General features: G+C 49.9%; 1 protein-coding gene across 1 annotated transcript in view; it reads left to right on the top strand.

Annotated features, from left to right (window-relative positions):
- The window catches only part of TM9SF1 (transmembrane 9 superfamily member 1), a 43,320-nt gene that overhangs the window by 27,289 nt on the left and 2,002 nt on the right, over nucleotides 1-14,029 (top strand). Inside the window, exons 9-13 of the mRNA XM_053360470.1 lie at nucleotides 1,283-1,473; nucleotides 2,166-2,270; nucleotides 4,487-4,852; nucleotides 7,960-8,761; nucleotides 11,226-11,499. Of these exons, the coding sequence (XP_053216445.1) occupies nucleotides 1,283-1,473; nucleotides 2,166-2,270; nucleotides 4,487-4,852; nucleotides 7,960-8,761; nucleotides 11,226-11,499 (1,738 nt within the window). The remainder of the gene's footprint in view (nucleotides 1-1,282; nucleotides 1,474-2,165; nucleotides 2,271-4,486; nucleotides 4,853-7,959; nucleotides 8,762-11,225; nucleotides 11,500-14,029) is intronic.

The following is a 14,029-nucleotide window of genomic DNA, read 5'->3' as shown; positions in this document are numbered from 1 at the left end:
ACCCCAATTTGTTCTATAATAATGTGCAGCGCAGATGGGATCTCAGACTCCGCTGCCCAGTTTCCCCATAGCTCCAGCAAATGGAAAACACACAATGTTTTCAGGGATGCTATGTGATACAATACGATACCATAATCTTTAGCATCAGAGCTGATGGGCTCCATTCAGCTTGTATGGACATGTATTTTTGAAGCTTGATTTTGGAAAGAGAAGAGCAACAGGTCTGTGGGATTTGCAAACCAACCTCATGCACTCTGACCTCAAAGTAAACTAAATGTTCACTTTCCTTTTCCGTCGCTGAGTGTCCATAGGCTGCAAGTTATAAAATGATACTGTTATATTGTATTATGTTAATTATCCACCTTTCACCTTAGGTTCCCAGGGTGATTTGCAACATTAAAATACAATAGAATGAGGGAATTGCAGACTTGGAAAGAATCCTGAGGGACCTCTATTCCAACACCCTCAAGACGTGCCCCCCATCCTATTTGAAACCATACCGGACCTTGCTTAGCTTTGCAAACGGGCTAGCATTTTGTTTTGCTTTTAATTGCTGCACCTAAACCGGTTCCCAACACCTTGCAATTACAAAAATAAGGTGGATCCAGAAATATACACCTAGGTGTCAAAAGTGTCCCGGTTCCTTACTGCAGCATGAAGTCTTAATAATTCTCTCTTTCTCTTTTTAGGTAATAATACTTGAATTCTCACTTTCTCCTGAACGCACAGGCCTGCGAAGCTTTGGAAACAAGAACAGCCCTGGGCAGAAATGCTGTGAGGTGCCTCTGCTGCTAAGGCTAAAGGGTAGCCCTGAATTTATTGCCATACTCTTTTTCCCCTAGTTGTGGCTGGTGGCGGAGCTCCCCCTGTTGGATTTCTGCCTGCTGCAAAGTAGGCAAACATCCAGCCACGCAATGAAAATGCACTCTTAGCATGATCAGAGTCACCCCGCCCTTTTCCAGCGCTTTGCACTCCACTTGGGGGGAAACTAAGGAGAGCCGGCATCCCACCCCCGCCGTCTTTATTTCCTGCCTCAGTTTTGCCTTCTGGGAAATGGAGCCTTTCCCGGCTTTAATTTCCCTCCGCTGATATCCAGCTCGCGCCTGCCCCTTTAACAGGTGGGCGGGGCAAGAGCGGAAGAACCTCCTGCGCGCATGCGCACGAGCGGTGTGTGTGTGTTTTCTCCCCGTCTCTATGGAGTCTACGCTTCCCGCCGCCGTGTCCCTCAAACTCGGAATTACGTCACCGTGCGGGCAGCCAGGCCCCCCGCGCTCTTGCTGAGGGCGGAAGCAGCCGACGGACGTGGCCGGGCCTGCCCTCGGAGATCGCCTGAAGGACCCCGAGGCATCGCGAGCCTCCGGCCCCTCGAATGATCCGCCACAGCCCTTAGCCGCCGCGCCTCCTCGTTGGCAGCGAGCCGGGGAAGAGCGGCGTTGGGAAGAGAGCGGGCTGGGAGCGGGGCTGAAGGGAGCAGTGGGGCCAGGCGCGGGCATGGGAAGCCCCTGGGGCTGAGAGGCGCGCTCCCCTCCACCCTCGGCGCCTGGAGACCCCCGCTTCCTCTCCCCCCGCCCCCGGGCAGAAGGAGGTGCAAGACCCTCAGGCGGCGCCAAGGGCAGCCCTAGAGAGAGAGAGAGGTGAGGTCAGGTGAGGAGGGGGAGCCTGTGCTGCAGAGGCTTTGGGGGGCATTTGGGGTATTTTGGGGGGCGGCAGAGGGGCACCTCCTTTGCTTAAGGTGGTGGGAGGCCCCGAAGCACCCAGGTTAGGCTTCCGGGGTGGGTGCAGGAGGGTCTTCCTAGGTTGCCATTGCTGCACCTGCAAAACAACCCCCCCCCCCAATAAGATAGACTAACATAGCTCAGCCAGTAGAGCATGAGACTCTCTTTTATATATATAATAATTTTTATTAATTTTTAAACATATTAATTGCCATGCATACCCCAAAACTTCACATCTTATACAATATTTTTGGACTTCCATCGGCACCTCTGATGATCCCCCATTTTTATCATTTCTTAATTTCATATTGCCTTTAAGTATCTTAACTAACATCCTCCTCTTTATCCATTTATGCAATAATTCAAATTATTCACCTCGCAAAACTTCCTGCAAACCTACAAACGTAATCTGGTCATCACAATTACTTTTCAAATAGTCCGTAAATTTACACCAGTCTTCTGCGAATCTCTGGTCCCGCCGGTTTTGAATTCTTCCTGTTAGTTTGTCTAATTCTGCACAGTCCATCAATTTCATCCTCCAATCTTCTTTCATCGGTAATTCTTCTTGCTTCCATTTTTCTGCCGATAATATTCTTGCTGCTGTCATTGCATGAGACTCTTAACTTGAGGGTCAAGGGTTCGAGTCCCACGCTGGGCAAAAAGATTCCTGCATCACAGGGGGTTGGACTAGATGACCCTTGGGTCCCTTTCCGCTCAGCAATTTTATGGTTCTATGACCATGAAGTACAGCCCACCCACCCCCACTCACCCTGCAGTGTGGCATTCAGAGTGGGCATCCCCCAAACAGTGGACCTAAAGGGACGGCCGCTTAAGGAAGGGTCCCAGATTGCCGTGACCCGATATGGCACTTGTGTGTGGATGAATGAATGAACGCCTGCGGCTTGAGCCTCTCCCCCCCCCCAGGTGAAAATTGCATCTCCAAACCATCATTTGATAAGGCGCATAAGAGTCGCCTGCTGGATCAGGCATCCTGATCCCAGCATCCTGTTCCCTTTGGGGAAAGCAGGGAGCAGGATCAGAGCAGGAGAGAGATGCCTCCGTGGTTTCCAGCACAACTGGTGTTTGGAAGTGTTGCTTTCTCCAGCTGTGGAGGCAGAGCATAACCATCCTGGCTTGTTGTTGAGTCGTTTCGTTGTGTCCGACTGTTCGTGACCCCCTGGACCAGAGCACGCCAGGCCCTCCTGTCTTCCACTGCCTCCCGCAGCTTGGTCAAACTCATGCTGGTAGCTTTGAGAACACTGCCCGACCATCTCATCCTCTGTCATCCCCTTCTCCTTGTGCCCTCCATCTTTCCCAACATCAGGGTCTTTTCCAGGGAGTCTTCTCTTCTCACGAGGTGGCCAAAGTATTGGAGCCTCAGCTTCAGGATCTGTCCTTCCAGTGAGCACTCAGGGCTGATTTCCTTCAGAATGGAGAGGTTTGATCTCCTTGCAGTCCATGGGGCTCTCAAGAGTCTCCTCCAGCACCAGAATTCAAAAGCATCAATTCTGGCTAGTAGCATCAATAGCCCTCTCCTCCATGGAATTGCCTAATCCTCTTTTAGAGCCCTGCATGTGGGGGCCATCGCTGCCTCCTGGGGGAGCGAGTCCAATAGTTTGACTGTGCACTGTGTGAAGGAAGACTGTCTGTTTATCTGTCCTGAATCTTTCAACATGCGGTTTCCTGAAGGCTGATCCCTGGCAGGGCCTTTGTTCTCCCTCTCCCCCAAAGCCGCAGGTGGTGGTACTATGAGGGCACAAAAAATGCCTAGGTTGTCATGAGTTGGAAAGGTGGCCCATGCTTATAAGTTTTTGAGGTTGTTGTTTGTTGGAGTTTGGGGGAAGGGAAGACCCAGCAATGGACTCTAGGGATCGATGGGGTGTTTCTCAGGTGCTTTGACGTCAACAGAATGGTGCCCTCAAAACGGTTGGTTTCTGGGAGCTCCCATAGTAAAGAATGGATAGTGATGCCAAACTCTACAGGCACTGAGGAAGCCACCAAGCCCACACTTGACACCATGTGTTTAAAAAGCATCATGATACCACTTTAGTCATGGCTCCCCCCCCCAAAGAATTCTGGGAGCTGTAGTTCATTGAGGGTGTTAAAGGTAAAGGGACCTCTGACCATTAGGTCCAGTCGTGGCCGACTCGGGTTGCGGCACTCATCTCGCTTTATTGGCCAAGGGAACCGGCGTACAGCTTCCGGGTCATGTGGCCAGCAGGACTAAGCCGCTTCTGGCGAACCAGAGCAGCGCACGGAAACGCCATTTACCTTCCCGCCGGAGTGGTACCTATTTATCTACTTGCACTTTGACGTGTTTTCGAACTGCTAGGTTGGCAGGAGCTGGGACCGAGCAACGGGAGCTCACCCCGTTGCGGGGATTCGAACCGCCGACCTTCTGATCAACAAGTCCTAGGCTCTGTGGTTTAACCCACAGCGCCACCCGCGTCCCTAATTGAGGGTGTTAGGAGAACCCTATTCCTCTCACAATCCGTCTCCTCAGGGAATTCTGGCAACCGTAACTCAGTGAGGAACAGGGGCTTCCTCACAACTCTTGGCACCGGTACCAAACTACAGCTCCCAAAATTCTTTGAGGGAAGCCATGGCTGTTTGCAGTTGTAATATAGTGATTTCAAAATGTGTGGGGTGAATGTGACCCAAGACCAAGACCTTAAGTTGGCATTGGCCAAGATAGTGTCCCCAAAACTATAATGTGATTCCAGAGAAATTGTGCCTCGCTGAATAATGCTTTTCTGTTCTTCCTCCCAAAGCCCCGGCCCAGTTCCCACTCCCCTTTCTCCTGTTACCACCCCATGATGGCCCGCCCCCCGTTTCTTGTCCTCCTCCTCCTCTTCTTCCTCCTTTCCCTCTTATCCACGGCCTCTTCAGAGACCCACTACCAGCGGGGGGACCCAGTGATGCTTTACGTCAACAAAGTGGGGCCTTACCACAACCCCCAGGAGACCTACCATTATTACCAGCTCCCCGTCTGCTCCCCGGAGAATATCCGCCACAAAAGCCTTACCTTGGGGGAGGTGCTGGATGGAGACCGCATGGCCGAGTCGATGTACGAGATCCGCTTCCGGGAGAACGTTGACAAAAAGGTCCTCTGCGAAATGAAGCTCACACCTGAGCAGGTAAGCCCGGCCAGAAAATCTTGGATTCCAAGGTCTGTTTCATGGAGCTGGTGTTAACCTCCTGGGTTCCTGGTTCTGCGGTACACCCCTAATTTGACTTTTAGGTTTGACAGCTGATTCCTGTTACTGTTTTCAGAGTCTGGTATCTCCCCTTCCGGTCAGCTTGGGCTCCAGGATATTGGGGGGGGTGTGTGTGTGTCTTATTCCTTTTTTTTCTTTAATAATTTTTTTTATTAACAATTTCCACATAGCAGTATATCAAAACATATCATATTCCTTATTTCCCCCTCCTTTTTCCCCATTCCCCATCAACCCCCCCCCGACTTCCCTCAGCTCCTCTCTCTGATTTCTCAGCACATGTCACCCTCTGCATATTATAAAATTATTTCAATCCTTATATTATCTATCTACCATGTTAAAAAGTAAATGTAAAGGGACCCCTGATCATTAGGTCCAGTCGTGACAGACTCTGGGGTTGCGGTGCTCATCTCGCTTTACTGGCCGAGGGAGCTGGTGTACAGCTTCTGGGTCATGTGGCCAGCATGACTAAGCCACTTCTGGCGAACCAGAGCAGCACATGGAAACACTGTTTACCTTCCCGCCAGAGCAGTACCTATTTATCTACTTGCACTGGCGTGCTCTCGAACTGCTAGGTTGGCAGGAGCAGAGACCGTGCAACAGGAGCTCACCCTGTTGCGGGGATTCGAACCGCCGACATTCTGATCAGCAAGTCCTAGGCTCTGTGGTTTAACCCACAGCGCCACCTGCTAAACACTAAATTTGTGTATGTTTATTCAAAACCTGCAAAGGAGTCCAATTCATTTTGTTGTCTTTTTAAGTACTTTGTAAAGTTCCCATTCTTCTTTAAAGTCATAGTTGTCCTTATCTCGCAGTTTGTATGTCAGTTTAGCCAATTCTGCATAGTTCATCAATTTCTCTTGCCACTGTTCCTTTGTCGGGATTTTGTGTGTGTGTCTTATTCCTGGCTCTGAATCTAACCTGGATGTTGTTGGGTTAGAACATCAGACGTGTTCAGCCAGCACCCCGTTTTTAGCCTTGCAAACAAGATGCCTATGGGAAGCCCCCACAACAGCACTCCACATTCAAGGGCATCCTGCTTCTGTCGTTGGAGATAGTAGACGATGGTAGCCTTCTCCTTCACAAATTTGTCTAATCCTCATTTAAAGCTGTCCGAATTGGTTGTTGTCGCTGCAAATTCCATAGGTCCGGAAACTTCAGCTAGTGCAGAATTCAGCGGCCAGGTTTCTCATCGGAGCAAGACGGTTTGAGCATCTTACACTGATCCTGGTCCCACTGCACTGGCTACCAGTTAGTTTCCGGGCTCAAGTCAAAGTGCTGGTTTTGATCTATAAAGCCTTAAATGGCTCAGGACCACAATAGCTCAAGGACTGCCTCTTTCCATATGAACCTACCCAGACCCTGAGATCACCTTCTGAGGCCCTCCTTCGTGTGCCTCCTCATTGAGAGGTTCAGAGGGTGGTAACATGAGAACGGGGCCTTCTCTGCAGTGGCTCCCCATCTGCGGAATGCTCTCCCCAGGGAAGTTCGCCTGGCGCCTTCATTATGCACCTTTAGGCGCCAGGCAAAAACATTCCTCTTTTTAACCAGGCCTTTGGTTGATCTGAGGGACGTGGGTGGTGCTGTGGGTAAAAGCCTCAGCGCCTAGGGCTTGCTGATCGAAAGGTCGGCGGTTCGAATCCCCGCGGCGGGGTGCGCTCCCGTCGTTCGGTCCCATCCCAGCGCCTGCCAACCTAGCAGTTCGAAAGCACCCCCAGGTGCAAGTAGATAAATAGGGACCGCTTACTGGCGGGAAGGTAAACGGCGTTTCCGTGTGCTGCGCTGGCTCGCCAGATGTAGCTTTGTCATGCTGGCCACGTGACCCGGAAGTGTCTGCGGACAGCGCTGGCCCCTGGCCTCTTAAGTGAGATGAGCGCACAACCCTAGAGTCTGTCAAGACTGGCCCGTACAGGCAGGGGTACCTTTACCTTTACCTTTTGGTTGATCTGATTTACATCCTATGCCCTTTTAAAATGTGTTTTTTTCAGGGGGGTGTATTGGGTTGCTGTTTTATTTTTATTAGGTGCTTTGTGGTTTTGTATCTTGATTTTATTCTGTGAACCACCCTGAGACCCCCGGGCGTAGGGCGGTATATAAAATCAATAAATGAAATAAAAATAGAACAGTTTATTTGCGCACTCTCAGATTAGAGGCAAATACTGAATCCCATGCATCCTGGATCAGTTTGCTTGCATCTCTTCCTCGGGCTTTTGAAATCTCGGGGAAGAAAGCAATCGGTAAGACCAAGCTCAGTCAGTAGAGCATGAGTCTCATTTAACCTCAGCTTCGTGAGTTCGAGTCCCATGTTGGGCGAACAATTTCTGCATTGCAGGGGGTTGGATGATCTTTGGGGTCCCTTCCAATTCTACAGTTCTACGACTCAAGCACCGTTTGGGGTGTGTTGGTTTCTTTCCCTTCTTTTTTCTATAATATTTTTTATTCATTTTCAAATGCAAATTTATATAACCAATATCAGAATTTATCACATAATCTTCTTTTTTATTTTTACTTCCCCCAGTTTCTCTGCCAATCTTCCGTTTTGTTTATTTATTCACACATTTTCTAATTTTAATATTGCCTTTGAAATATAACCTCCCCAATCTTATTCCCTTTTTTACAATGTTCCTCATATTTTCACAGAACGTCTTGAAAACCTACAAACGTTGTCTGTTCATCATATATACTTTTCAGATAATCTGTAAATTTCCCCCAGTCCTTGGTGAACTTCTGGTCTCACAAATATCGAATCTTCCCCGTTAGTTTATCCAGTTCTGCAAAGTCTGTCAATTTCAATCTCCATTCTTCGACCGTCGGTAATTCTTCCTGTTTCCATTTTTGGGCCATGAGTATTCTCGCTGCTGTTACTGCGTATTGGAAAAGTTTACAATCTTTTTTACATATTTCATTTCCTACAGTTCCTAAAAGAAAAGCCTCCAGTTTCTTGACAAATTTATATTTCAACATCTTTTTCAGTTCATTATAAATCTTTCTTTCCCTTCTGTCCTGACGGTCCCCTTCCTCTCCGGCAGGTGGAGCGTCTCCGGCAAGCCATTGAAGAGTTGTACTACTTTGAGTTTGTGGTGGACGACCTGCCTCTCCGTGGCTTTGTGGGGTACATGGAAGAAAGCGGCTTCCTGCCCCACACCCACAAGATCGGCCTCTGGACCCACCTGGACTTCCACCTGGAGTGGAACGGCGACCGCATCATCTACGCCAACGTCAGCGTCCGCAACGTCAAGCCCACCAGCCTGGACGACGTCCGCAGCGTCCTCCCCGTGGCCCACACCTACAGCGTCCGCTGGTCCGAGACGGCGCTGGAGCGGCGAGGCGACCGGCGAGGCAGCCGCGACGACGGCTTCTTCCCCCGCACCTTGGAGATCCACTGGCTCTCCATTATCAACTCCATGGTCCTGGTCTTCCTGCTGGTGGGCTTTGTCGTCGTCATCCTCATGAGGGTGCTCAAGAACGACCTGGCGCGCTACAACCTGGACGAGGAAGCCTCCACCTCGTCCTCGGGCGACGACTTCGACCAGGGCGACAACGGCTGGAAGATCATCCACACGGACGTCTTCCGCTTCCCGCCCTGCCGCAGCCTCCTCTGCGCCGTGCTGGGGGTGGGCAGCCAGTTCCTAGCTCTGGGCACGGGGATCATCGTCATGGCGCTCCTAGGCATGTTCAACGTCCACCGGCACGGCGCCATCAACTCGGCCGCTATCCTTCTCTATGCCCTGACGTGCTGCATTTCCGGCTATGTCTCCAGCAACTTTTACCGCCAGATTGGAGGCGAGCGTTGGGTCTGGAACATCCTGCTCACCACCAGCCTTTTCTCCGGTGAGGCCCGGGGGCGTTTTCAGTCCTTGTTCGTCGGGGCAAACTTTGGGAGCGAGAGGAACCTGTCCGTGGAGGAGAGAGCTCTTCGGCTGCCTCTCCTTTGCCCAGAGGATTGGGACAATCTGGTCTCTCTTTATATCTTCCTTCTGTACATTTGGGTCTTGCTAGTCGTGGGTGGCGCTGTGGGTTAAAGCACAGAGCCTAGGACTTGCCGATCAGAAGGTCGGCAGTTTGAATCCTGCGACGGGGTGAGCTCCCGTTGCTCAGTCCCTGCTCCTGCCAACCTAGCAGTTCAAAAGCATGTCAAAGTGCAAGTAGATAAATAGGTACCGCTCCGGCGGGAAGGTAAACGGCGTTTCCATGCGCTGCTCTGGTTCACCAGAGGCAGATTAGTCATGCTGGCCACATGACCCAGAAGCTGTACGCCGGCTCCCTTGGCCAATAAAGCGAGATGAGCGCCACAACCCCAGAGTTGGTCACGACTGGACCTAATGGTCACGGGTCCCTTTACCTTTACCTTTAGTCCCTTCTAGTGTCAGTCTTCATGAGTCTCCTCTATGTTCCCCACTCCTGTCTTCTTCTTTCTTTCTTCTCTGGCAATCACTCGTAGCCGACTAAGATTGTCTTCCATAAACACGGTTTTAACTATGAGTCTGTAAGTGACTGTGGAGGCCAATTCTGGATCCACACGTCCTTCCACAGTGGGGACATAGTTTTCCGGGCGGGAATTGATTGCGGTGAGGGTTTGCCAAGTGTGCCTTCCTCTTTGCGCATTTCTCCCTTTCATCCTGAGTTCGAGTGTCTTCAAAGCCCATGACACCTTTGGTAAAGGCTGTTCTCCAACTGGAGCGCTCGCAGGCCAGTGTTTCCCAGTTGTCAGTGTTCATACTACCTTTTTAAAGATTTGCCTTGAGAGAGTCTTTAAACCTCTTTTGCTGGCCACCAGCATCACGCTTTCCATTTTTACGTTGGAAATAGAGTAGTTGCTTTGGAAGACGATAATCAGGCATTCGCACAACATGACCAGTCCAACGAAGCTGATGTTGAAGAATCATTGCTTCGACACTGGTGATCTTTGCTTCTGCTAGTACACTGGCATTAGTTCACCTGGCTTCCCAGGTGATGTGCAAATTTTCCAGAGACACTGTCGATGGGATCTTTTGAGGGTGGTGGCCTAGGGTAAGGGTGAGCAGAAGGTATATCGCTACCTGTTGAAGGATCTCTGATGGTTTTAAGCAGATCAGCAAGGATTTCTGAATCCCAGTTGTGCAGCAACAAAATCTCCACTCCCATTACATTGCTGCAATGAAGAAAGTTACTGGGAGGGTAACCTGATGTGGAGTTTTATGGGTGGGAGGCCTGTGAACTCAGTTCTGTTCCTCTGCTGGATAATCTTGTTGCCACATGTTCCAATTCGTTTGCACCGCATGAGGACTAGGAACATGCTGCTCTTTGTAAAACGAGAGCGGATTTCTCAGGGGCCGTGTTAGATCTGTGAGCATTAAACGCCTGTTTGCAGCTAGTAAACTCAGTCCTTTACAGCAGAATGCAGCAGAAGCAACTGCGGTTGGAATGGTAACATCAAAGGTTTTATTTATAAAGCAAACAACCAAACAATAGGACGACTCTCACATCCTTCTTCTTCAGCAGAGGAACAGAGCAGAGAGCGAGACGACGTTTAAATAGTTCCCGTACTCATACATCAATTAAGTAATTAAAGGAAACCTGCAACATTATGCAATGTGAGAATGAGACATTACAATACGGTGGTACCTCGGGTTACAGATGCTTCAGGTTACATGCGCTTCAGGTTACAGACTCTGCTAACCCAGAAATAGTACCTCGGGTTAAGAACTTTGCTTCAGGATGAGAACAGAAATTGCGCAGCAGTGGTGCGGCAGCAGCGGGAGGCCCCATTAGCTAAAGTGGTGCTTCAGGTTAAGAACAGTTTCAGGTTAAGAACGGACCTCCGGAACAAATTAAGTTCTTAACCCGAGGTAAAGGGAAAGGGACCCCTGACCATTAGGTCCAGTCGTGACCGACTCTGGGGTTGCGGCGCTCATCTCGCTTTATCAGCCGAGGGAGCCGGCGTACAGCTTCCGGGTCATGTGGCCAGCAGGACTAAGCTGCTTCTGACGAATCAGAGCAGCGCACGGAAACGTCGTTTACCTTCCCACCAGAGTGGTACCTATTTATCTACTTGCACTTTGAGGTGCTTTCGAACTGCTAGGTTGGCAGGAGCAGGGACCGAGCAACAGGAGCTCACCCTGTCGCGGGGATTCGAACCACCGACCTTCTGATCGGCATGTTTAGCCCACAGCGCCACCTGCGTCCACTGTACTAACAAGATCCCCAGAAAGGAGCGTTGGGGGGGGCAGCGGTTCCAATTTGCCTAAGACGGATACAGCCCGCTACTTGTTGCTGACGCTGCTGTCTGTGCTTCTCTATCCTTGCCTCTGACCAGCTCCCTTCTTCCTGACGTGGAGTGTGGTCAACTCGGTGCACTGGGCCAATGGGTCAACGCAGGCGCTGCCAGCTACCACCATCCTGCTGCTGCTGACCGTCTGGCTGCTGGTGGGCTTCCCTCTCACGGTCATCGGCGGCATCTTTGGCAAGAACCGGGCGGGACCCTTTGACGCCCCCTGTCGCACCAAGAACATCGCCCGGGAAATCCCGCCCCAGCCTTGGTACAAGTCCACGCTGGTTCATATGACGATTGGGGGCTTCCTCCCCTTCAGGTGAGAGTCGGCACAGAGCCTGGGTCTCCGGCTGCCTCCGTCCTTCTCTATCCCTCCTGGGCTCTGAGTTGCCCACTTTTATTTTATTTTATTTTATTTTATTTTATTTTATTTTATTTTATTTTATTTTATTTTATTCTTTTCTTTTCTTTTCTTTTCTTTTCTTTTCCATTATACAATTTAGTAAAAAAGAGAAATAATACATAACAGAAAAGAAATACAGTGGTACCACAGGTTACAGACGCTTCAGGTTACAGACGCTTCAGGTTACAGACTAACCCAGAAATAGTACCTCAGGTTAAGAACTTTGCTTCAGGATGAGAACAGAAATCGCACAGCGGCGGCAGCAGGAGGTCCCATTAGCTAAAGTGGTGCTTCAGGTTAAGAACAGTTTCAGGTTAAGAACGGACCTCCAGAACGAATTAAGTTCTTAACCTGAGGTACCACTGTATTAAATCGTTATACATTAAATCATTATACAATATCCAAAAATGATACTGCTTTTTCTTTCTTTGCTTCCTTTTCCTTTTTCCTCTCTTCTTTTCTCTCTCTATCGTTCGTTTTTCTTTTCTTCTTTTCCTTCTTTTATTATGGCGTGCGGTATTGCAGGGCGATGTCTGGTTTTCAACACCGTGATACATCACCAGCTAAACACGGCCATATGCCGATATATCACGATGTCTGAAATAAGGATGAGGGGTTATGCAGAGTGCGGTCCCCCTACTAGGGGTTAAGGAGCGGCTAACATGCCGGTGAAGGGACGCGGGTGGCGCTGTGGGTTAAGCCACAGAGGCTAGGACTTGCTGATCAGAAGGTTGGTGGTTCGAATCCCTGTGACGGGGTGAGCTCCCATTGCTCGATCCCTCCTCCTGCCAACCTAGCAGTTCGAAAGCACCTCAAAGTGCAAGTAGATAAATAGGTACCACTCCGGCGGGAAGGTAAACGGCGTTTCCGTGCCCTGCTCTGGTTCGCCAGAAGCGGCTTAGTCATGCTGGCCACATGACCCGGAAGCTGTATGCCAGCTCCCTTGGCCAATAAAGCGAGATGAGCGTCACAACCCCAGAGTCGGCCACGACTGGACCTAATGGTCAGGGGTCCCTTTACTTTTACCTTTAACATGCCGGTGAAGGTGATGCTTCGTTGTTGAAGGACCCTGCGTGAGAGGCAGGGAAGGGAAGATCTCCCAGGTTGGGAGAAGAAACGGGTGCTCCCAGGGGAGAACTAGGAAAGTTCACCTTTTTTCTGTGTGGGACAAGTTAGGATCTACCTGGGAAGGAGGACTTTATACTTTCCCCCCCTCTCTTTATTTTTTGTTTTCAATTTGATTGGTTTCCTCTTTTCTTGCAGATAAATAAATGAATGAAAGTGAAAAGTCAAGTAGGAGTTGACCTGATAAAGGTTTGCAAAAGAGAGAGCGCTTAGAGAACGCTTTCTTATAACGCCGGAGCTCGTGGGGATCCCACGGAGCTAAACTTTGCAAGCCGCCCAGAGTGGCTGGGGCAACCCTGTTTTTTGGCTTTTAAATTTACAGTCGTACTTTGGAAGTCGGATGGAATCCATTCCGGAAGTCCATTCGACTTCCACAATGTTTGGAAACCAAACCACAGCTTCTGATTGGTTGCAGGAAGCTCCTGCAGCCAATCAGAAGCTGCGGAAGCCCCATCAGACTTCGGGTTCCAAAGAACGTTCGCAAACCACAACAGTCGCTTCCGGGTTTGCGGCGTTCGTGAGCCAAAACGTCCCGAGTTCCAGGGCGTTTGGGATCCTAGGTACGAGTGTATTTATTTGGTTTTTCAGATTGAAATTTTGCAGTCCTGTAAAAACAAGATTCTAAGGAATCTCCTGAACTTCCATCCTCCTCTTTGTGAGTCCTCTTCCTAATAATTTCCTCCTGTATCTTTTCTTCGTTCTGCCCGGACACTGAGGTCCAGTGCCGAGGGCCTTCTGGCGGTTCCCTCGCTGCGAGAAGTGAGGTTACAGGGAACCAGGCAGAGGGCCTTCTCGGTGGTGGCGCCCGCCCTGTGGAACGCCCTCCCACCCGATGTCAAAGAGAAAAACAACTACCAGACTTTTAGAAGACACCTGAAGGCAGCCCTGTTTAGGGAAGCTTTTAGGTTATTGTATTTTAGTGTTCTGTTGAAAGCCGCCCAGAGTGGTTGGGGAAGCCCAGCCAGATGGGCGGGGCATAAATAATAAATTATTATTATTATTATTATGACCCAAATCTTTTACATCTCCATTGTGTCTAGAATTAGCGGTTCAACTCAGACACGTGAGGTAGAAATACGCTTATTATTATCTTTATTTACCTGCGGGCTCCCCAGGCTTGCTGATAGCATCCTGAAGCCTGGAGAGCGAGAGGGGTCGGTGCGCACTGACCCCTCTCGCTCTCCAGGCTTCAGCGAAAGCCTGCATTCGCCCCATAGGACGCACACAGATTTCCCCTTCATTTTTGGAGGAAAAGTGCGTCTTATAGGGCGAAAAATACGGTATCTTTATTATCTTTATTTCCTGTTTAGGGAAGCTTTTA

Source organism: Podarcis raffonei, chromosome 13 (genome assembly GCF_027172205.1).
Source record: "Podarcis raffonei isolate rPodRaf1 chromosome 13, rPodRaf1.pri, whole genome shotgun sequence".
In the NCBI taxonomy this organism is placed as follows: Eukaryota; Metazoa; Chordata; class Lepidosauria; order Squamata; family Lacertidae; genus Podarcis; species Podarcis raffonei.
Note: the sequence above shows the minus strand (reverse complement) of the source record. Positions and strands in the feature narration are given on the sequence as shown.